Source organism: Vombatus ursinus, unplaced genomic scaffold (genome assembly GCF_900497805.2).
Source record: "Vombatus ursinus unplaced genomic scaffold, bare-nosed wombat genome assembly UNPS02014786.1, whole genome shotgun sequence".
Taxonomy (NCBI): Eukaryota; Metazoa; Chordata; class Mammalia; order Diprotodontia; family Vombatidae; genus Vombatus; species Vombatus ursinus.
Window position 1 is genome coordinate 28,524,563 of NW_020954564.1, and position 25,516 is coordinate 28,550,078.

The 25,516-nt window shown below is 35.5% G+C and overlaps 1 protein-coding gene across 1 annotated transcript in view; it reads right to left on the reverse strand.

The window, feature by feature from the left end:
• Positions 1 to 25,516, reverse strand: part of ITFG1 (integrin alpha FG-GAP repeat containing 1) — a 244,246-nt gene that overhangs the window by 67,937 nt on the left and 150,793 nt on the right. Inside the window, exons 11-12 of the mRNA XM_027867726.1 lie at positions 20,434 to 20,584; positions 19,185 to 19,293 (exon numbers count right to left, since the gene is read on the reverse strand). Coding sequence (XP_027723527.1) covers positions 19,185 to 19,293; positions 20,434 to 20,584 — 260 coding nt within the window. The remainder of the gene's footprint in view (positions 1 to 19,184; positions 19,294 to 20,433; positions 20,585 to 25,516) is intronic.

Here is a 25,516-nt window from a genome sequence, read left to right on the forward strand (position 1 = left end):
TGCCAGCATACAAATTGTTACATTATTAATTCTTAGCAGAATGATACTCACTAAGTAAAATTTCTTTCAAAAATAGAGACTTCACCTAAGTTTATCTGACTTCTTTGTTTTTTGTTACTGAGCTGGCTAATAGATTAACGCACAAACATCCACAGATTAAATATTTACCTCCTTATGTTCATGACCAAAGTATAATGCTAAAACTAGTTTAATGATAAGTTCCTATACCTGATTTGGATTTTGTATAAGCAAAGAACAGAACTACTAAATCAGAATCGTAGAATGTCTGTCATTATCACATAATGGAGAGCGAGCCTTGGAGTCAGAAAGATCTACGTGGGGATTTCCACTATCATTGCCAATACCCTATATTAAGTATTCTTCACAGCCAAACTATATTACTGTTTAAGGTTTGTAACTGGGTATCATTGCTTTTAGACTACCCTTGGTGTACACTTATTCCTTTCAGTGGCACCACTGTTGCCCGATTCACCTTCTTATGACATTTATTTCATTACGCCACTTTCCTGCCCAAGAACCTAAGAGGAAACTTATTATCCAAATTATTATCATGCTATGTACACAACAGGGCCTTATTTCAATGCAAACTGCAAAGAGTGCTGGGCCTGGAGTCAGGAAGAACTGAATTCAAATCCATCTTCAGACATTTATCAGCTGTGTGATCCTGGGCAAGTCACTTAACCTCTGTCTACCCTGGTTTCTTTAAAATGGGAATAATAATAGCCCATACCTCTCAGGATTGTTGTAAGGATCAAATGATTTATTTGTAAAGTACTTATGTTTGTTAAGCACATACTATGTGCAAGATGAGACGCAGGATGAATTAATGCAAAGGTCCTGTTTTGGCCTCTGGAAGACTTAGGTATAAATCTTGTTTTTGGCATATTCTACTTGTGTGACCACAGGGAGTCACTTAACCTCTTAGTGTTCTAGGTAACTAAAACTTTAAGTTACAGGTAAGTTCCTGAGAGCTCTCAACACTGACAGGAAAATAAAAAAAAAAAGTGATGTGCAAGGCATCATGGTAGATAGTTAATAATGTTTATTGAATGGAGGAATGAAAAAGTGAATCCTAAGAGAGGGTGGCAGCAGCCAGCATGATAATTCAAGATGGGAGCAAGCACTATTAATATGCTAAATTTCTCCCTAAAGTTCCTGTCCATGAAATTTCCTTTGGGGTCTCTTAATCTTCATTGTCAGTGGCACTAGTGAAAAGAAATAATCCTAACTTTATTACTTAAAAGATATATGAAAAATTAATAAATCATTGGATTAACACTAACTTTCCGAAATAAGTCCAAGAATATCAGAACCTCTGTAGCAACATTTTAGATACAATCAAACATATTTATGGCTAAGTCCTGCCTTATAAAAGTAATTTCTATTCAAAAAGTGACATTGTAACCACACTTGTCTTTTTCTGCTAGTATTTTAATTCTAACTTTAAGGTGACATGATCACAATACTAAGATACTTACCCACTTAAAGCTTTGTTTTCTTTCCCCACAGAATTTATTTAATGAAATCAGCTTTAGCTATAAAGTGCTTTTGAATCAATACATTTGTGGTAAAAGAAAAACTACCCACAGAATATAAATGGAACATTGAGGATTATTTTACCTGGTCCTAGATTAAAAAAAAAAATTCCAAAAGGAACCACCTGTTCCTTAAACATTAATTCAATGTCAGCAAGAGAACTCTGTTTAATTGAGAATGTTGTTTAATTAAGAATTAGGTCAGAACACCTAAATATGTTATTATCATAAAGGTTAACCTGTGCTCAAATGAATGTCTCAACTATAAAAGTGCTTGACCTTTTCAGTGACATTCACGCAGTTACTATAACAGGTGATGAAGGACTAATCTACTTCCCTAAATCTCCTGGGTTACCACAGAGAATACAGAAATCATGCAAGAAGAGAAAACAAATGTGTTTTAGTCAGCACTGGGGGATGCACTGCTCCTGCATAAACATGGTGGCATTGAGAAAAAATGAGCAAAACTGACATTCTGGCTTTGGCAGTAGCACCTTCTGTGGCCTGGGCTTTACTTTTCCTAGCAGTAAAATGGAAGAGAATGCTGTTTTTATAGCTAGAGCTGATTATGTACCTGATGTAGCATAATTAGAAAAGGTTTGTAAACTCAAAGTCCCATGATGCTAGATTTTAATGGATCTGGGATCTCACTGAGGCGGGTAAGGGCAGATTATAAACCATCCACACCTTCTTCTCTTGGACAGTTCTTGTCCCTGTGCTCTCAGAAACCCTTCACAGAAACTCCACCAAATATACTTGCGGCCTTCCTTTAGGACTCTTAAAATTATATGGGGACTATAAAGTGGGGATGGCAGTATCATCGGAGGCAGGGTTCATAGACAGACCCTAAGGAATTATAGGATCATGGGCTTAATTCCAACACACACCTATACATGCCCATATATCATCTAATATTCTACCATTCCACTCTCCCTCTGCTGTGCAAGGCCCCAAGCACGATTCTGAGCCTAGTGTTAGCTTCTAAGGGCAGATATAACCTAAACTCATCATTTCCCTGAGCAGTTGCCAGGGGCCATCAAGAAGATTCTGTCCAGGCCTCCCACCCTCAGATCACCTAGTGGCTATGGCAAGAAGAGTGGGCTGTGAACATGGCAGCAATGACCCACCTCATTTCAGAGTGAGTGACCCAGATGAGCAGTCATGGGTGCACTGTAATCTGGATCACAAGTATCAACACATTATCTTTTCTTTCCCAAATCTACTAATCTTTCAAACTTCCCTATTATTGTTGAGGGCACCACCATCTTTCCAGTTACTCAGACTTTTACACCTTGTTGTCATCTTTGATTTCTCCCACCCGACACACACAATCAGTTGCCAAAGTCTGTCAGTTCTACCTCCCAATTTCTCTTATCATACCCCTTCTTTCTACTCACACAACCACTACCCTAGTTAAGGTCTTCATCAATTGCTATTGTAAAAGCTTCCTAATTATTTTCCCTGCCTCAAGTCTCTCCTTGACTAAAGAAATTTAATTTCCTCATCTGATGGTCTTTTCTCAGCCTCATCCTCCTTGATCTCTACGTAACTTTTAAAACTATGTGCTATAGCCTCCTTTTGATTCTATGATGCTGTTCTCTCCTGGTTTTCCTCTTACCCATCTGACTGTTCCTTCATGGGTTCCTTTTCTGTACACTAAGCAAGTGGTTCCTAAGGCTCTGTATTGAGTCTTTTCTTTTTTCTCTACTGTTTCTCTCTCATTAGTCTCATTGATTCCTGTGTACTCAATTATTAATGATATGCAGATGGTTCCTAAATCTATATATCTAACCCTAAGCTCTTTCCAGAGTTTCAGTCCTGGATTGTCAATTAACTGCTGAACATTTCTACCTGAAATTCCAGTTGGCACCTCAAATTTATTATGTGAAAAATGGAACTCATTATCATTCTCTCTAAACCTGTCCATTCTAGTCATCTAAGGATCCAAGTAAAGTCTTTGATGCTTCTCTCTCTCTCACACCCCTTTATCTAATCAGCTGCCAAATCCTATCAATTTTATTTCTGCAACCTCTTTCTTATATTTACCCTTCTCTCAATTCACATGGCCACTATCCTAGTTCAAGCCTTTATCACCTCTCCTTTGGACTAATATAATACCTGCCTCCAGTCTCTCCTCTCTTCAACCCATTTTCCAAACAGATGTCAAATCGTATTTCTAAAATACAGGTCTGACCATGTCACTCCTCCACTCAACAATCTTCATTAGCTTCTATTATCTCTATAATAAAACACTAATACCTCAAACTGGCATTTAAAGACCTCTAAAATTTGGCTTTAACTGACCTTTCTAGCCTTATTTTGTATTACTTCCCTTAAAGAACACTACATTCATGTCAATCTAGCTGTTTTTTTGAATTCAAAAAAGCTATCTCCAGTACAGGTTATAATTTGCCCCTGGAATGCCTCCCTCTTCCACCTCTTTAAGCCTAACCTTCTTTCAAGTCTTCCAGCTCTCAGTTTAAAAATTTTTTATTGGTTTTAGAAATGCAAGGTCATATTTGTACACAAATATTTATAGCAGCTCTTTTTATAGTGGCAAAGAATTGGAAATTGAGGGTATGCCCTCAATTGGGGAATGGTTGAACAAGTTGTGGTATATGATTGTAATAGGATATTACTGTGATATAAGAAATGATGAGCAGGTAGATTTCAGAAAAAACATAGAAAGACTTACATGAACTGATGCTGAGTGAAGTGAGCAGAACCAGGAGAACATTGTACATAGTAACAGCAATACTGTATGATAATCAACTGTCAATGACTTAGCTATTCTCTGCAATACAATGATCCAAGACAATTCCAAAAGATTCATGATGAAAAGTGTTATCTACCTCCAGAGAAAGAACTGATGGAGTTTGAATGCAGATCAAAGCATATTATTTTTCACTTTTTTTCAGGTTTATTTTCCCCTTAGGGTCTGTGTCTTCTTTCACAACATGACTAATATGGTAATATGTTTTGCATGATTGAACATGTATAACCTATACCAAATTGTTTATTGTCTCAGGGAGGGAAGAAGTGAGAGAGGGAGAGAGAAAATTTGGAACTCAAAATTTTTAAAAAAAATGAATGTTAAAAATTGTTTTTACATGTAACTGGGAAAATACGATACTATTTAAAAAATTAAACATCTCAGGAAACCACAAAAAAAAGAAATCACTACAAAAAAAACCAAAACCCAAACCCAAACCCAACTGAACTGCATTGAATACAGTTGTGAATAAGTATAGAGCTGAGTGCAATGCAAGTTTGCAGATATTCTGCCAACTCAGCTTTTATATCTTTGTCAGAAATTACTGGAGGTTTCAGACCTCAGGTGTCACCTCTTTGGCATTGCCTTCCTTGTTCCCCCAGTTGCCAGTGCTGTCTTCTTTCTCAAATTACTTTGTATTTGCTTATCTATGTGTATGTAAGTTATATCTCTCTAGTAAAACATAAACTGTTTTTGTATACCTAGTACCTTCATACATTTGCTGAATCGACTTGAAACCCCAAGGATATAACAGGGTTTCTAACAGAATCATCTTTTAAAAGTTAGCCATAAAAGGCCATCATGAAAGAAAAGTAAAACTGTATTAACATAGTTGTGAAATGCATTGCATTGAATATGTTCACTATACTCTGATAGCTCCTTGAGTAGGGATTACTTCATTCTTCATATCTGTATCCCAGAACTTGGCATATGGTAGGCAATTAATAAAAGGTATTGATTATTATATTTGTTAGAAGATAGACATCAAATTCCTTTTTGATAACATGTTTTCCACTGGTATCATATTAGTTTTTTTTTAAAAGTCTTTCAATGGTTTCTAGAAGTCTGTGAATGCTAAAGGAAAGAAAAAACAAAAAAATCTATTCCATATCAACATCAGCTAAGAAAAACAAGCACAACTACTTTCATTCTAATGGGAATACTACATATATAAAGGTTAATTATACACACAGCAGGGCTACGTGGCCAGTAAGAGAAGCTTGATGTTGCATTTGATCATCTGTCACAAACAATATTCATCTGAAGATACTGAAGAATGTGAGCAAGATGTTGTAATAAGATAATTCCATGGGGGAACTCACTCATTTGTTCATATCTTTGGTAGTATTATTAATTCTTTAGAAGAATCAACACTGGATGCCTACATGATCTCAAAGAACTCATGTGCCATTAAAAATTCCTGGATACACTGAGCTGGACTTGGTTTCTTATTTAGCATGAACATGACCCTTGTTTTTTAAAAGGTAGTTTTCATAAATTAACTTCAACATTTAAGTAAGATGTGTCAGCAAACATATTACAAAGAGGAGACAGCTTGCAGATGAATACAGTTTTTCCCAGTGGGATAAGTATAGGTGGCTGTTTAATTAACATTGTCTATTGTTGATAAAACTGAAGTAAAACTGGGATTAGAAATGGAGACACTCAGTTGCTATACTATAAAAGGCAATTTCAGTTCATTTGGAATAATCATAAATTACCTGATGACAGTATTTTCATAGATTAAAATACGGAAATTGGATAATCTGTTAGATGTTTCAGGAATGCTCTCCTTCTTGGGAAGGACACAGAGAGTCTACATACAGTGGAGAGATCTTATCTGTGATGTGATGCATAGTTTATTGCAAACTATATGAGAGTAGGCATCAGGAGATCTTGATTTTAATCACAATTCTGCAACTAACTGTATAACCTTGCTATTAACTGTATAGCTTTCAGCAAATCCACACCTTTCTCTGGTGCTCAGTTTCCTTCTCCAGACTCATGAGCAACACTAACTATCCATAGATTTTGGATGATTTTAAGAATGTATCATTTGATTCAATTCAGTTCAATCCAACACTTAAATGCCTTCAATGTAACCTTTATTGATAATAATCCTTTATATTTGTGTAGGGATTTATAGTTTTCAAAATTTTTTCTCACTCACTCCCTCATTTAATTCCTCCAACAATCTGAAGGGGTTGTCTAGTAGGAACAGATAGCCCTCCTAAATAGTCAGGTTCAGGGACTTGCTAATAATCCAATTTAGCTAGAATGTCGAGTTAATGATGGGGAGTAGTATGAAATAAATTTGGGTAGATAGGTAGGAGCTCAACTGTGGAAAGCCTTAAATACTAGGCTGAGGAATTTCCATTTTATCCTACAGGTGATGGAAAGTAACAATGTCTTTGAGTAGGGCAATGACATACCTGGTTAGACTTATGCCATGGCAATTTTATGAAAAATAGATTGGAAAGAGGAAAGAGGATAAGCTTGGAGTCTAAGTAATTAAGAGTTCAGAAGAGGGGTGTTGAGAGCCTTAATCAAACTGGTGGCTGAGTGGAGAGAGGGCTACTAAGTACCTGGGAAAAGAGGATGCAACATCTTCTCCTTCCCTCTTCTATGACCTCCCCCTCCTAAAAGTTTCGTTTTGATGACTGGGGAAAGTGAGTGGAAGGGTAGATTGTGATAGCTTCCCTTCAAATGTCAACCTTAAATTACAATTTAAAAACTTTATAATGTCAAGGATATGAATAACTGAGGCGTCAGTATTCCATTAAATAAATGTAGAAATATAATTTCCCAGGTGATATTAGGATCAGAATTTCATATATGCTACACTGACTGTATTTTACTCAGAAAAAAGAATATTAAAATCATCAAAGCTGTTTTATTACTACTCTATTAAAAGCCCACACTCAAACACTGTGCAACAGTTTAGGAAAATCTACATTTTCTACACACGTTTATGAGTTTATTGAAAGAACCATACTATGTTTGTATGTGGTAAATATATAAAGAACCTAATGTTCCATAGGGGATCACTAGGGGTGTGTGTAGTGAAAATCCTAAAAACATTACAGAAACAGGTCATAATTCCTGTCTTTCCCAATCAAAATTGACTTTAATTCTAAGATTCATGGAGAGGGGAACATTTTTTTTTTTAAATTTCTTTTGTATCCTTCTATAATGAGCAATTTAAGGCTCACAGTAAGTACTGTTGGCTGAAGTACCAGCTAACCCCTGCCAAACCACACACCTTCTAAGCCTCATTTCTTTAATAGCACAGCCATGGAAAGATGAAACTGATTCACAGGCATGCTCTGAGATTTCAAATTTTAACAGTGTTCTAAAAGTAGCTATCTTCGTCCACTCCTAGGCAGAAATTCTAATACAGCTTTGCCATTCAGCATTTATATAACATCCGTTAGGTAGTTTATTGGAAAAGTGGTTGCCAATATCCCCGGTGCTTTCACAGTCACAGTATGTCTGGCACTGTCATCTCACAACTGAGAAAACTGTGGCTCAGAGGGAGAAGTTAACTTGCCTAAGGTTATAGAGTGGATTAGTCACACATAGATAGAGCTGTTTGCATATGCCTTCCCCGTTAGAATGTGAACTCCTTGAGGGCAAGGATTCTGTTTTTGCTTTTCTTTGTATCTTTAACACTTAGCATAGTGCTTAGGCATATCAAGCCTTAAATGTTTGCTGATTGACTGATTTACCCAATCCAGTATAACTCAGGTCTTATGATTTCTTATTCAAGTACTATTTCCACTAGTTTGCCTCAAATATTTTATTTACAAAATATTAATGAAATGCATAAAATATAATTTATTCTAGAGGGTGAGTTATTTACAGAATTAAGTAAAATAAAACTAATTAAAATGCTTAATTTGCACTGACATTATGCTTGGAGCTATATGAAGCAGACAGGTTATCTCTGTATAAATAAGATAAAAACATGGCTAATAGAATGTGAAATTGATAACTTCCCCCCCCGAATTTTCTGGCAGCAAGAGGATGACCCCAAACATGGAGTGGACTTTTGGTGACTGATTTATGGGCAGACATGGACAAAAGAAACACAGAATGGAGAGGACACTGATGGGTGGTGCTATGTGCCACTGAAGGAAATACTCTTGATCAGGGAGACAACAAATATATAGAAGAAATATCTTCAAATTCTATGATTCTATGGTGATAATCTATGTTATACAAAAAAGACTATACACAAAAACATAGCTTCTTGCTACAGAAGCTGGCTACTATCTTCTAAATTGTTCTAGATCTTTGTTGTTCTGCATATTGTTATTTACTATTAATTTCCAATAATGTAACGATTTTTACTATTAATTACATGTGGTGCCTAGTTAACAAACAAACTGACACGGATGTCTTAATGCCAAATATACTGAATATAACACACAGCTCCTAGACCTTTATTATACTGGTGAAATTTATATATCACGAGTGAATAAACACAGGATAAAAACGCAGACAATTGTTCCCTGTCTTTTTGGCTTTTGGGTACTGTGCAAAAGGATGGATCATAATACAAAAAGTGCCAAAAGCTCCACTGAGAAGTGGCCCAAGAGTATTTCTTTCCTTTTCTGTCATTTTTCAGGTCATAATTAAATTCTAAGTACTGTACAGAATTTGTTTGAGCAAAAGATTTGTGATATGCTCCTACAAAGAATGTCACGCTATTATTAAACAAGACTATTCTTTCTTATGAAATGTTATATTGTATGATTTTAAAGGTATGATATAACTTTACTATGTAGTCATGTTTATCGCATATGGTATATGGAAAGACTACTATACTAGGAGCCTAGAAACCTGGGTTCTAGTCCTGGCTCTCACTTATTGTGACCCAGGGTGAGTCATTTAATTTTTCTGTGTTTGACTTTTTAAAAATTATAAAATAGAGATTATAGCAGAGATGTTAAAATCATAGACTGAGGGCTTTTTCAGAAAGCCCAAGTGGGATAAACCTGATTAAAATATTATTGGGAAATGTATAACAAAATAAATAAAAATACAATACAACACAGATAATGTCAATTTGTCATTTTTCAAGTCAATAGGAGGCTGCAAGGATTTGTTTCTATTTGAGTTTGACACCACTAAATTATAGTATCTATCCATCTGTGATGGGCTTATTGATAAGTACCCTGAGAGTGATGGGCATACCGATAATTTAACTATGTGGGAAGAGGAAACAAATTTATGAAGCCTAGAAAAGAAGAAGAGAGTCAGAGAATGATTAAGGTTGTAAAACATAAAACAGACATGCCTCAAGGCATGTATTTCCTGCCTTGATATTCGCATAACACCCCTGCTGACAGCTTAGAGCATTTGGATTGAAAGCAATTGGAGAGAGAGGGGTCACTGCTTCTCTAACATGGCAAGACCCTCACCTTGCTCTGTGTGCTTTGATCAGGATCTAGGACAAGCCTCACTGTGGGAGAGCAGAGAGAGGCACATGGATTTGTTACACTGACTACAATTGTTATCGGGTCATGTATAGTCTTGCCTTATATTTGACAACTGTCTCCTTGCCACTAAGTAAGCCGATTTAAAAGTTAGGAGGGCTATCGGTTCCTACCACACAACTTGATTAGATTGTCAAGAGGATAAAATGAGGGAATGGATGAGAAAGGGCATGGAAAACTATAAAGCACTACACAAATATAAAGGGTTATTATTAATAAAGAATACACTGTTCGTTTCTTTCAAATCTGTGTCACATCTAGAATTTTCTAATATTTACAAGTGAAATCTCTTAAATTCCACACAAATAATAGTCTCTTTGATGCTTAAGTGAGGACCAATATCGTGAACTTTTATTACTTTCTCCTTTTCTGAACTGGTCTTTCATAAAAACACAAAAATAACGTTGGATCTGATGTGAACTTAAAAAAAAAATCAAGTGGCCACTATTAACAGGAGTCACAACGGCATTTGCTCAAGCCGATTTCAGTTTTCAGTCACTCCAGAAGTAATAACCTTAGGTATTAAGAGTCACATGAAAAAGAGAATGTTACCATGTTCTTAAAGGAAACTGACAAAAAGACCCTTCGTCTGGGATCTCTTTGCTTGTCATGCTGTAGGGTGCTGCTACTAATGATAATTTTCCCCCCACTGGCACTTATTTGCTACCAAAAAAAACATGTGGCTGCACATAATGGAACTTTCTTAGTCTGAGAGCAAAAGTTGCTGAATGCTGGTAAATGAATTCAAGCTGTTGGAAAATCACACTTATATTCCTTCCTTGGAAATTCAATAAGTCATCCATCTGAATTGCTTTTCCCAAGCTTTCTGGAATAATTTAATAAACTAGGCATTGTTTGCAGACAGTGTAGACAGACATGTGTTATCATACTTTTGCAAAGCATACTTTGTTCTTTTTCAGTAATATTTTAAATATTCTTTCTACTGTATAACTATCAAGTTAAAAGAGCACCAGGTTTAAGTCAGAGTATTCAGGGTTTAAATCCCAGCTCTGCAAATTACCCCCTGTGGGACCTTGGGCAAGGGCACTTAACTTTTCTGGTCCTGTTTTGTTATCTGCAAAAAAGGTGCAGGACTAAATGGGTTATAGGACCTTCCAGTTTTACATCTGTGACACTATGGTATTATTTTCCTGAAAGCAATAAAAATATCATTCTCCATTTTTAAACTTATCATTGTAAGGCACATCAATTAGATGATAAAATTACTCCACAGTTCACCACTAATAACATATAATTCTGTTATTTTTTTTTTTAAGGCAATTGAGGTTAAGTGACTTGCCCAGGGTCACACAGCTAGTGTCAAGTGTTTGGTCTGAGGCCAAATTTGAAATCAGGTCCTCCTGACTTTAGGGCTGGTGCTCCATCCATTGCGCCACCTAGCTGCCCCAATAATTCTGTTAGTTAACAATACATTTTATTTCTGCTACTAAAATATTAACTAAAAACCTATGCAAATGTCCCATGGAATGAAGGCCTTTTCAGTAGGAAATTTTCAGTAGTAATTTATGTTCTTAGATGGGCTACTGTTTTTATTCATTCTGTTTCTTGTTTTTCTGGAGTGTTCCATTAATCTACTTTTCTTTCTAACCACACCAAATAGTTTTAATGACGATTGCTTTATAATATAGGTTGAGGTCTAGTACTGTGTCCCCTTCATTGATACTTTTTTCTTTATTTCCCTTGAGATTCTAGACCTTTTCTTCTTCTAAATGATTTTATGATTTTGTCTAGGTATAAAAAGTATTCTCTTTGTAATGTGATGGACATTGTATTAGATCTTTAAAATTTTTGATTAAATTGGCACAGGCCACAGTCATAGCCATGAATGTCTTGCTAATTGTCTCTCTCATATTTTCATAGGGTAACTTGTAGTTGCATTTATAAAAATCTTGTGTGGGTGTGCATGTGTATGTTTGTTAATTAGGATATTTTATTTATTTTGTAGTTGCTCTGAAAGGAATTTTTAAAATTTCTTTTCTGTTTCTGCTAGTATCCTGTGGAAATGCTAATGATTTCTGTGTATTTATTTTGTATCCTAAAACTTATAGAGCTGTCTAGGCCACTGGTGTCAAACTCAATTAGAAATGGGGGCCACTAAATAGGGATCCATAAGTATTCCTGTGGGTTGTATGTTGTATGTTGACTTAGAAAACTACATATGTTTTTTTGTATTTTTATTTATTTTGTTAAATATTTCCCAATTACATTTTCATCTGGTTTGGGCCACAGTGGGAGTGCTGCGGGCTGCACGTGAGCTATGGGTTTGACATAGGGTACTGAGATGATAAGTGACTTGCCCAGGGTCACATGCCTATATGTATCTGAAGTAGTATTTGAACCCAAGTCTTCTTTGCTTTGAGGCTAGTACTTTATTTATTATTATTGTTATTCTGTGTTGCTATTCTGTATATTAATACTTTTCTGAAATGAATAATCATCTCAATTTCTATGTTGATTTTCTGAGGTCTTCTAAGCACACCATCTTGTTATCTGCAAACAGATATATTTTATTTTCTCCTTGCCGGTGTTAATACCTTTAAGTTTGTTTTCTTGTATGATTGCTATAGATAGCATTTCACTATGTAAAATAATAGAGATGGTGGGACACCCTTGCCTTATCTATGTTTCTTTTGGGAAAACTTCTGATATTTCTCCATTGAACATAATGCCAGCACTTGGTTTCAAATATATTTTAGATGATATTAAAGATGGTTTTTCCAGAATATGCTTTTCAGTTGTTAGTTGTTGTTGTTGTTGTTCTTTAAACGTGAGTTCTAAATTTGGTCAATGACTTTTTCTGAATCTATTGATATAATCCTGTTGTTTTATTTATCTTTGTTATATGTATTATTAATAATGCTAATTGTTTTTTTTAATGTTGAATTATTCTTATGTTGCTGGTATGACTCCAACTTGGCCACAGTAAATTGTTTTCCAGTCATATCGTTGCCATCTCCTTGTAATAATTTTATTTAACATTTTAGGATAAATATTCATTATTGAGATTGCTATACAGATTTCTTCCTCTGCTTTCTCTCTTCCTGACTTGGGCAATGGGTTGATATTTATCCATAAAAAGTGTCTGGTAGAGTGTCTCCTACCTCTATTTTTGAGAATAACTTTCAGAGAATAAGAATTATTCTTTAAACATTTTATACAATTTGCTTGAAAATCCATTTGGCAAGGTTTCCTCCCTTTCTTCCCCCCACAATTAACTTGCTCAATTTCTTCTTCTGACATTGGCTTGTTAGGATTCCTATTTGTTGTTGTTGTTGGTTTTTTTTTTTTTTGGTAGGCATTATAGATTTTTGTAGTAACTCATTCACTTCCCTTGTGTATCAGGGTTTACAATTATCATCTGGTAAGAAGTTCAAGACCAGAAATACATGAGAGCTTGGCAGGGCAGGATAAGATTTGGCATTTGGGCATGAGAACTTAACTATATCACATGGGTTATTTCTCACGGGCTTTGTCCAGAAAAAGATTGCCAATCTGCCATTCTGGTGTATTCCTTCCATGGGGCTATCTACAGAAAGGTTAAATGCCTCAAGCCATCCATTTACAATAGTTCTTCCATTAGGCTGAGAGAGAAGGAAAGGCAATAAGAATTTATGTAGTGCCTACTATGCGAAGCTCTTCACAGAAATTATCTCATATTATCTGAGAACTGGAACTCCCAGTGAATAAGGCCATCCACCTGTGCTTGATGTTTATGGCATCTCTGCTGGTGCTGCCCCTGAAGCCTGAATGGGCACAGCAAAATAAGAACTAGTGGTGATCATGGAGATTGTATATGGATTTGGAGCTATGTGAGCCTAAAATAGGGTTTCTCAACCTTTTTTGGGTCATGAACCCTTTCAGTAGTCTGGTGAAGTCCCTTTTAAGAATTACGTTCTTAAATAATAACTAAATATATTATTTATATATACTTCTATATACGATTACAAAAGAAACTAATTATACTGAAATGTAATTATCAAAATATTAGAAAAACAAGTTTACAGATCTTGAGTTAAGAACCCATGGCCTAGAATGCCTAGATAAGGTATTAAAGTGGGGACTAGGGGACAGCTAGGTGGCATAGTGGATAGAGCACCGGCCATGAAGTCAGGAGGACCTGAGTTCAAATCCGGCCTCAGATCAAACACCTGTCACTAGCTGTGTGACCCTGGGCAAGTCACTTAACCCCAATTGCCTAAAAAAAAAAAACCAAACAAACAAAAAAAATAAAGTGGGGACTAGACTAGACTGGCAACTGCCATGAAATGCCTGAACCATGGTGACCACAGCAATAAAGGGTTCTTGAACCTTGTGCTTTCCCTGTTTTTGTTTATTTATTTATTTTATTTTATTTTTTGCTGAGCACCTTCCAAGCAGATCTCAGTGAATTCCAAAACTGCAAGCCCTCCCTTCATTCATTCTCCCATTTCCTATTTGGGAGAGGTGCTGAGGAAAGGGGAGCCAAACAGGTAAAACAATGATTTTTTACAGTTTTTCTTTTTGAAAGCTTCTTTATAGTTTTATTTTGCTATGCTACTGCACTTTTATAATTACTTTACTGTATTTAATTAATTTGTTTTTTGTGACAGCAAAGAACTGGAAACAAAGTAGATATTAACTGATTGAGGAATGCTTAAAGAAACTGTAGTATTTAAAACCTACAGATTACTGTGCTATAATAAATGAGGAAAATGTGGGATAATAGGATTTGTCCTGTAACACTTGGACTCAGTCAAAAGGCCACACCCAAGGACCTAGAAAGGCACATGTGGCCTCGAGGTCACAGGTACCCCAGCCCCGTTCCAGATCATATTCTTATATATATATATAGGGATACTGTGGCCTTTGGAAAACCCAGCATATGTGCACTAAATACTGCCAGATATATAGCCACTGGGTCAGTGGTCTAAGAGCAGAACCAAATGATGGCCAAAATATATACTATACTCATTAGCTGGTTAATTAATTGACAGCTTACTTCATTGTGGATTTCAGAAAGATGGGGAATGAGCTAGATGTGGATGGGTATAGATTTGGCAGTACCAGCGAAGTCCATATAGTACACATACTATCCTTCACATTTGAATTCTTAGTTTTTCTGGCTTATTGTTGTATATGGCAATTTTTGATAATTTTCTTTATTGCTCTTCTTTCAGCTGTAAGTTCACTTTGTCCATTTAAAAATTTCTGGGGGCAGCTAGGTAGTGCAGTGGATAGATCACCGGCCCTGAAGTCAGGAGGACCTGAGTTCAAATCCAGCCTCAGACACATAACACACACTAACTGTGTGACCCTGGGCAAGTCACTTAACCCCAATTGCCCTCACAGCCCCCCCAAAAATTTCTGGTAATCTGACTTTTTAATCTTTCTTTTCTTTATTAGGATACGTACTTAGTTAATCAATTTTGTTATTTTTTTAAAAATATGCTTTTAGTTTTATCACTTCTATAATCCTTATTTTCAAATTTCTTCATTTCTCCTTTAATTGTCAAGATGTCTTCTTTTATTACACTCCCCCTCTGTAGCCTTTGATCACCCTCTTCTTGATACTTTCTTTTCTCTAGGTTTTTAAGACATGGATCATTCCTGGTTCTCCTACTATCTGTGTGATTGCTCCTTCTCAGTCTACTATGTTTAATCTTTTCTTTTATTTTTTCCCCAGTTACATGTAAAGATAGTTTTCAACATTAATTTTTTATAAAATTTTGAGTTCCAAATTTTTTTTCTCCCTCCCTGCCTTCCATTCCCCCCTCCCCAAGATGGCAAGCAATTTGATGTAGGTTATACATGTGCAATCAAGTAAACATATTTTCACATTAATCATGTTGTGAAAGGAGAAACAGAACAAAAGAGAAAAGCCACACAAAAACCATAAAAAAGTGAAAAGAGTATGCTTTAATCTGAATTCAGATTTTATAGTTCTTTCTCTGGATGTGGATAACATTTTCCATCATAAGTCTTTTGGAATTGTCTTCAAGCACTGTATTGCTGAGAAGAACTAAGTCAGTCATAATTGATCATGCACAATGTTGCTGTTATCCTCTGCTTAATCTTAATCCAGATCATGAACACTAAGTATGGATAGCAGGATTCCCCAAAGCTCTGCCCTAAGCCTTCTTCTCTTTTCCCTCTATGCTATTTCACTTGGTGATCTCATTAGCTCCCAATGAATTCATTTATCATCTCCACATGCAGATGATTCCCTCATCTATTTACCCAGTCTTTCCTTTATTCCTAACTTTTAGTTTTGAATCTCCAACTGCCTGAGACATGTCCAATTAGATGTCTAGTGTACATCTTAAACTCAAGATGTCTAACACTGAACTCATTATCATCTCCTTCCCCTACATTCCTATTAATATTTAGGGTACCACCATCCTCCCAGTTACCCAGGCTTGCAACCTAGTTGTCATCCTCTACTCCTCACTTTCCCCTCCACTCCCCTCCCCATATCTAATCTATTGCCAAATTCCATTGATTTTACCTTAACAACATCTCTTGAATATGGCTCTCCTCTGACACTTCCAGCACTCTGGTGCAGGTCTTTATCACCTCTAGTGTGAACTACTGATAAGCCTTCTGGTTGGTCTCATTGCCTCAATTCTTTCTCTACTCCTTCTTCCACTCAAGCTCTCAAAGTGATCTTAAAGTGCAGGTCTGACCATGTCAACACTTCTCCTCTTTTCAATAAACTCCAGAGGTTCCCTATTGCCTCCAATATCCAACATAAAATTCTCTGTTTGGCATTCACAGTTCCTCATAAACTGGCCCTCCCTACCCTTCCAGTCTTCTTACACCTTATTCTCTTTCTCCTGCTTCCACCCCCTTACTACCTCCATAATCTGTGATCCAATGATACTGGTATCTGTGTTTTTTTTCTCACACAAAGCACTACATTTCCCATTTTCAATGGCTGTCCTCAAGACTGGAATTCTCTCTACTCATCTCTCTGCTTCCTCAAGTCTCAGTTAAAATCCCATCTTCTAAAAGAAGTCTTTCCTGATGATCCCCTTTAATGCTAGTGCCTTCTCTCTGAGATTAATTCCAATTTATCCATTATATATTTTGTCTACATGTTGTTGTTTACGTGTTGTCTCTCCAATTATAATGTGAGCTCCTCCAGGGCAATGACTGTTTTTCTCTTTCTTTGTACTCCAGAGTTTAACACAGTACTTAACACAGTACTTGCTATGTATTTAATAAATACTTGTGGACTTGCTTGACTATTTTAATATCATTGTATATAAAGCATATATTTATTATTTCTGTTTTTTTATACTTGTTTGTGATTCCTTTCTGCCTGAGCACATGAGCATTGTTTTGTAAAGGTGTCATGGGACTATGTGCTTAGGCACCTAGTTGGCAAAGTGGAGAGTTGCACTTGGAGTAAAGAAGACATGAGTTTGGATACTACCTTTGACATTTATTAGTAGTGTGACTCTGGGCAAGTGACTTAAACTATCTTACCCTCAGGTTCCTTATTTGTAAAATGGGATAATAATAGCACCCATCTCATATGGCTGTTGTGAGGATCCAATGGAGTAACATAAGAAAAATGTTTTTCAAACTTTAGATGTGTAAATGATTGGTATTATTATTATAATTTTAAGATTTAAAAAAACCCATTACATGGCTCTTTTCTTTGGCGATGTGGGTTATTATTTTTCTTTTTGTTGTTCAAGGATCCAGATCATGATCTTTGCCTTTATGACGTAATGTAAACTGAACAAACACATCATTAAATTTTATTATGTATTTAAAATTTCAGGCTGAAGTGGGGTATCCCTCTGGAGCAGAGATCAAGCAGACTGTTGATTCTGACATGCAGGCTATGAAGTCAATTAATTTTTGGTAATGGACTACGGTTGAAACCTTAAAACTTCTAAAAATATGTTATGGACACAAGTGAAATATTAGGAATCTCTATTCATTAGATCCTATGTTCAAATTGTTATAGAAATGTTCCAATAAATGTTTCTCTCAGGCTTGAACATTTACATTTCAATGGATGAAGTATATAAGTCCCTCCAGTAGAACATTGGGTTTCAACCATAACTTCTGATTTAATTGTGTCCAGGAGCATTGCTGTAGAAATGTCAACATTTTTTTTGTTTACCAGTTTGGAACTGTCACAAAAGTGAATCTTGGAAAGCCAAGACATAGAGCATTAGCCTGAAGAATAACTGAATTACTACTATATTTAAATGGAATAATTTGACATGGTTTAAAGACGAATATGCATTGAAGTAAAGGTGAAATAGATAAGCTGGGCAGGAATGGAATTAGAATTAAATTTAATATAAACTTTAAAAATTCAAGCTGTACATAATAGAAACACATAGTTTCATATACAATTAAAAGTTAGGAATAAAGGAAAGACTGGGTAAATAGATGAGGGAATCGTCTGCATGTGGAGATGATAAATGAATTCATTGGGAGCTAATGAGATCACCAAGTGAAATAGAATAGAGGGAAAAGAGAAGAAGGCTTAGGGCAGAGCTTCGGGGGATCCTGCTATCCACACTTAGTGTTCACAGACAATCACACATTTAAAGTTTGAAAAACATTTTGCTTATGTTACTTCATTGGATCCTCACAACAGCCATATGAGATGGGTGCTATTATTATCCCATTTTACAAATAAGGAACTTGAGGGTAAGATAGTTTAAGTCACTTGCCCAGAGTCACACTACTAATAAATGTCAAAGGTAGTATCCAAACTCATGTCTTCCTTACTCCAAGTTCTTTTATAAGGAAAATGTTCATGTTTATTGACATTTGCCAAGTTCATAATATTAAAAAGAAATGTAAGAAATAAAAGTAAAACTTGGTTTAACTGAAATCTATTACAGGAAAAGAATATTAAATTGGAATTTTCCTTAACCAATGTAACACAGTCTGCTTTTGCTGGGAGACAACATTCTCTTCACCTCGGTTTTACTAAATGGTTTGAGGAAAAATTTTCGAGAGGCATTATGATAAGAATCAACAACAATCATGGCTTTTTCTAGGAATTCAAAAGCTACAGCTTGAAAAACTATTAAATACACAAATTTTTAGCAAATTCATGAGAGGAGAGAGTTGGTCACATTTAAGTCTTAACTATGTACTCTGAAAATTAGTAGCATTAAAGGCAAATAGACCAAGAACTCTAAATATGGTGCTGGGTCTTCTTATTGAAAGAGAATACATATTCTAATATAAAAATAGAGAATTCTGATGTGCTTATACTTTTGTACATTTACTTAGCCATTGGGAATATAGGTTTGAACATTTGCTGAATTTCCCCAAACCTAACCTTACTATTTCATAATAATAAAAAGGAACACTCACCAATCACTTTGACAAAGTAGGCATCTGCTTCAAAGTTATTTTTTAGTGTGTGGATGGCAAAATCGTTCTTTGTATAACCTTTACTTAGAACAATGATGTCTAAGATACCCTGGGGGAAAACATACACATCAAACCATAAAGTTAAAAAGGCACCAAGCTAAATAACAAATGACCATGCCAATACACAAAACTCACGGGGATAATGAAAATAATGATATTTAGAAATGTTTGAGAGGATCTGAGGCCCCAGGCATTTTTACTGTTTAATTGAATTTTAACCCAAAGTGGTTTTTAGATAATTATTACATGGGACAAAGAAATGGACAGTGCTCAGTGAAACAACATGTTTCTTCTCTGCTTAGATCAGAGGCAGGAGTTTCTGTCTGATTTCTATTCTTCATTCCCTAAAAGAAAAAAGTCCTCCCTCTGGTGTTATTTGATAAGGATCAAAGAATTGGCAGCAAGAGGAAAAGAAGGAGATAAAGGACCTGAATAAATCTACAGAGATAATCAACACCTGGAAATTGGTGCTTGATCATCTTAATCGTTTTTACTTTTAACATGAAATTTATAATTTCAATTCTTAACAGAAACTGACATTTAGCTACTCCTTACTTCTTATATTCTAAGTACTCTGAGAGGAGTAATTAGGATGCTTTTATATTATATTAAATTCAGGAGATTTCAAAATGTTTTGAAGACTACCTTTATTTCTGTTCTACAACCTTTGATGTGGTCCGGGAGCTGCATATCCATTTTACAAATGGCAGAACAGAGGCATCTTGAGCTCTGTACAAATTCGTCTGACAATCAAGGCTGGAGTCAGAATAACAATCTGAGGCTATGAACTTACTTTTCATAATCACACAGCTTATAGAGACTAAGCTCTTTTCTATGCAGTACTGTAAATAGGTTGAAGGGTTTTCTGTAGCTGAATTGCTACTGTCTCTTGATGAAAACCCCAAACAACTGATATACCTATGTATGAATATAAATCTCCAGTAGCTTAGGTACTTGGGCCTTTTAAAACCAAATAAGCAGAAATCTGGCCCCGATAGTTGTCACTTTTCCTGTATCAATCAGTGGAAGGCATCAATGAATGTGTCCCCTTACTATTCAATATTAAGGACTTCCTTTAATTCACCCATCTGCTTTCATCAGCTAATCTACATTTTCTGGTCAAGTGCTGAGGGGGAGCTCAAAGTGGAAGCTCAGATGAACCAGACGCACTGAGAAGCTCTGAACTCACATCTTCGTAAATGTCAAAGAAGGTTGCAACCACTGCGCCTTTGATTTGATTAAGATCCGACAGCTCCCAGTAGACTTTGAACATACGACCAGCCTTCTCACAGCTTGCATTATTACAGGGGACATTTTCTAGTAAAAAGGCTTGTTGGTTGCTATAACAAAAGGAAAAAGAAAGGCATTTAGTTATTCTCCCTTATAAAAACCTAAACAACGCTTCTGCCATCACTGTGGCAGGCTAACATGTTTATTTATGTTTACTGAACTAAAAAGTGATTTTAAACAGGCTACGTGGAAAATATGAAACCCACATCCTATATCATCCATAGCTAGCACTGACTGCTATCTCCAAAGAGTTGGCCTTTGGCAGTGAAGATGGTCTCCCATCTCTTTTTCAGTTCCCCTCACTCTTCTGGCATTCCTGTCACCCACTAAGTACCACTCTCTGTCATTTTTATCACTGTTATAAATATGCAAAGACTCTTTAAAAGAAAAGGTTCTATGTATTGAATATCAGAAGAGCACTTTAATTGAATCAGAAGAGCAATTTAATTGAATATCAGAAGAGCATGCAGGAATGCACACATGTTCACCCAAACACACAAAGAGAAATAACGCTTACTTGTAATACTTCAAAGTAACCTTTCCTAAGACATGACATGTTACAACTTCAACTAATGGGAGGAAACATTTAACTTCAACTCCTAAGAGCAACCTTATCTTTTTGTTCTAATTCCTAATGCTCCTGCTACTAAAATCTGTATTTTTCCTATCCACTTTAGCTTTTAGCCAATTTTATTACTCTTTTTTTTTGGTAGTGATGAGATGTTCTTTTTTGTCATTAAGAGATTATATAAAAAATGAGAATTTCTGAAAAGCTGCATCTTCAAAATTTTCGAGAGTATGTACCATGTCTGCTGTTCTTTAGCATCTGCCACTGGCTTTGTGTTAAAATCATGACGCAGAATAAGAATGTGGAACAAACACCTTTGTTTCAGAAACTCAAATACAACAACTCACAGTAACTTTTCTCCTATCAGAGTTGCACAACTGAAAAGTACTTGTAACTTTCATTCAGGCCTTTAAAGTCTGTTTGACATATGCTTGTAAATATAAAGACTTAGTAAGTATATGTTACCTGCTCCTGCATTAGAGCTCACTAAATTTCCCCAAATTATAAAGTCTCATCCAACTGGACTTGAGTTTCTGTAGAAATAATTCTTTTAAAAATTCTACTAGGTTATATAGAAACAGTGTAGCCTCCAAAAATATTTATATCTAGGTAGGAGAGAAAAGCTCTGCTCCATTTGTACTTGGTGCCTCCTTGCCTTTCTTTAGTTTTAGTATTTCCTATGGTCATTATTTCTTGATTTGTACATTTGATGTGGAAGACTACTGTCTACTCCTATATTACAGTACTGCCAGAAATCAAAGTTATTGCCTTATTTCACCTGAGTTTTTGGCAAATTTTTAATCCAGAGCATTTTCCAAAAGTAATTATCTTTCAATGCTTCAACACACACAAAACACAAATAAAATGCCATCTCATTGGATAGCCCAGTATGTATTCATCCATTGTATCTTACTGTCTTAAGGATGCCTATCCTACTCCTTTGAGGCTGGATTTAATTTTCTTTAAAGGCCATAAAAATCTTTGTTGTTTCTCAATACATTACTAGTTGAGCAAGTCTGTGTTATTCTAGGTTGTTAATGTGTTATGTTAATCTGTCTAATTTCCCATCAAGTGAGGTAGCTGGTGGATAATTTAATTTGAAGCTGATTTTCTCCAAGACTGCTCTTAAGAGCTTGTGTGTCCAGTTCATAGTCATTTCTATCTCTACTGGATTCTCATCCTCTCAGACGTCCTGGAAGACTCTACTGCTAATTCCACAATTTCATTAATAGCCTAGCCTAAACAGGAGACTCATGGGCTTCAATTTATGTACATTAAGTCTGTCTCTTTGTCTAATCCTCAAGAGAATTGCTTCTATGAGCAAAAAGAATAGCAAATTAAAAAGAAGCATGAACAAGGCCATTAGAAATACTTAAAAAATGAAACCATTTTTGGGATTGCTGCTTTGAAGTCCATGTTGTCTGCTGGTGCTGAACCTGCATGCCTTGTCTCATCTGATGAATAAAAACTGAAACCTCTCCCAACATGCAACTTCCATTTGTGAAATTCCCCAAATCAGTCAAGGGTCACTCACTGTAATACAGATGACTAAATATGAAGTGTCGATATAAAACAAGAAACCTGATATTCATAGTCAAGGTAATTAAATGTTGAATAACAGTAATGCTACTATCCTCAAAAGAATGTTTATTACAGTGTAGTGCATACAGTAGGTGCTCAGTGAGTGGTTTTTTTTTGAATGAAAAGAATAAAAGAAGAATAAAAGGAGGAAAAGAGATGCTGTTATTTGTTTCACCTTCAGAGGAGCGCATGTAAGGCAAAGCTTTAAAAAGTCTGTTGAGATACTAAACATTTCTTGCCAACAGGAGATTAGCAAATGTCTAGAGAAGTCTTAATTCATTCCTAGTCAAGGGAGCATTTAAACTGAATAATTTTGCTAATGATGACCCAATCTTACCTCTAAAGTTTACAAGATGAAGCATGCACATTCATTGTATTTTGTAAGGTACATGGGTAATTCAGACCTTAAGGAAATTTTTATGCTATGGTCTGCAAAAGAAACTTCTGCTAATTACAGAGAGACATAAGAAAGATCAGAAGCCCATTCTTTTGTAATACCCAAGGAGAAAAGACAACTAACTAAATTCGCGTTCAATTTTACTTTCTTTATAAAGGTCTGACAATATGATGAGTTAAGGTAATTATGTACCAATGGAGGAAAAAGCATCTTAATAAGAATAAATTAGGAATATTCATCTAATCATGTATTAAAATCTTTACTAAGAAGGGAACAAAATCTTTGGTTGAAAAGAAATACTGATGAAATACTTTTAGCCATTTAATCACAGTGAGAACTTTCTCTTCCTTAAGGTTATTTTTTGCTTGCCAGAGCCCACCAGACCAGGAACAGTCATCTTTAAGAGCTAAGATCAGTGAATGCTGAGCCATTTTCTACTATCAATTGAATAGAAGACAGATTTCTCCCTACTTTGCTTAATAGGGTTTTTACAACTGCCTGTAAGCAGTTTTGTTTTTATGATAATGGAAAACAATGGAAAACACTACTGCAAATCTGGTGAAGGCTGGGTTAGGTCACTCAAACCCATAAATAAGTGAGTTAATGTTTACAGAAACAACATATTAGGGCAAAACCTCTAAGTTCAATTTATGCTATGGTTCTGTTTCAAAATAAGTCTGTTTAAATACAAAAATTAATAATGCAGTTAGGACAACCTAGGTATATTATTATATAAAAAGAAGAGTCTGAATTCAGGCTACCTAGCACTCTTCACTATTTAGAATGTTATTTTAAGAAATAAGATTGTGAATGCAGAGTAAGAATTAATGTTTTACTGGTACCATGTTATTTTAAAATGTTCCTCAGATTCATCCTCTTGAACCAATACAAGGAGATAATTCAGTTCTTTTCAGTTGAATTAAAAACAAACAAACAAATATTTACTAGGTAGGGGCAGTGGAGGTTACAAAGATGAGTAAACATAATTCCAGACTTCAAGGAGATTAAATTGGTAGAAAGGCTCTTAAGTATGAAAATAAATGAGAGATATACACCAAATTGTAATGGGGATACTACTTCTGGGTGACCAAATAGGATGAAACCAAAGTGATGAAATCTTGGCATACGGGACCATGACCAGAAGCTTATAAAGGAAAGCCTGCCATATTATAAATCACAAGTTTAATTTGGCCTGTCCAAACCAGCAATTTAATGTTATTTCAGTGGCTCCCTTTGCATTCACATTCATGAATTCTCTAAGTGTGTTCTATTCTATCAATCTACCCTGTCTAGTTTAGGCTGCCTGCCCTTTTCCAGAGGAATCTAAGTGAAGGTGTTACTTCTTCCCTGGGATTCTTACCAGCCTTTCTCTCTTGTCTCCTTACCTCTTATTTGTGTATCATGGCAGTCATCAATTTTGAAGGAACATTCATAGCTGGCTAAAAACACTAGGTGATTCATAATGCATTTTTATTTTATTATGTTGGCGTGGCTGCTTTGTGTTTAAAACAATTTCTGGTTTTTGTTTCTTTGGGGAAATCTGTAGTATTATACTGGATCTAATTATTTTTAGACTTTCTAGGATGTTTTTACATCAGAAAATTCTACTGAGTTCATTCAACTGGTTGTCATTGATACTGTACCTGTTTGGTGACTTTTTTTGTTTATTAAAGGTGATTAAGTTGAAAAGTGTTTTACAAAAATGTGTGCTACACTTTACATGGTGAAGGGTACCAAGCAGATGGGAAAATACACAATTTTAAAGCTAGTTTACTTGTGTTAGGAATGGAATGTACCTCTGCCATAATGTTTATTTTGAAAACTTGAACTTGTTCCAGCATAATTGATATATTAGGCAGTATAATGTGAATTCTGTGTTTGTTCATCAGCAATATTGTCTCTGAGAAACATGAGGTGAAGGCAGAAAAAAGCACCAATTGAACCAGGCTGTATAGGAATACACAAAACCTGGACACACACACCCACGAACACAACTCAAACTTCTACCAATTACTGCGGTTCTTCAATGCATTGTCCTACAAGGATGTGTTTTTCTATTCTTCTGCATTTATGAATTTTTCTACATTAAAAAAAATCATTCATTCAATATCCCATACATGTCTAAGGGTCCTGGTTCTAAAATCCTAAGAAGTACATGCACAAGGAAAACTTTAAACATTGAGAAACTTGAAATAATGAAGCATTTTGAAAGATATAAGAGAAAGTGATATCTCCCAAGAAACAGGCATAAAGGAAACCACACTGTGGACTGTTAAAGACAACACTGAAAAAATAAAAGAAATGTCTTTGGCTGGAACGTTTTACTGGTACCACATTATTTTAATTTGTTCCTTAAATTTACCCACTTGCACCAACAAAGGGAGACAATTCAGTTCTCTTCAGCTGAAGTATAAAGACAAGACAAAACAAAACATT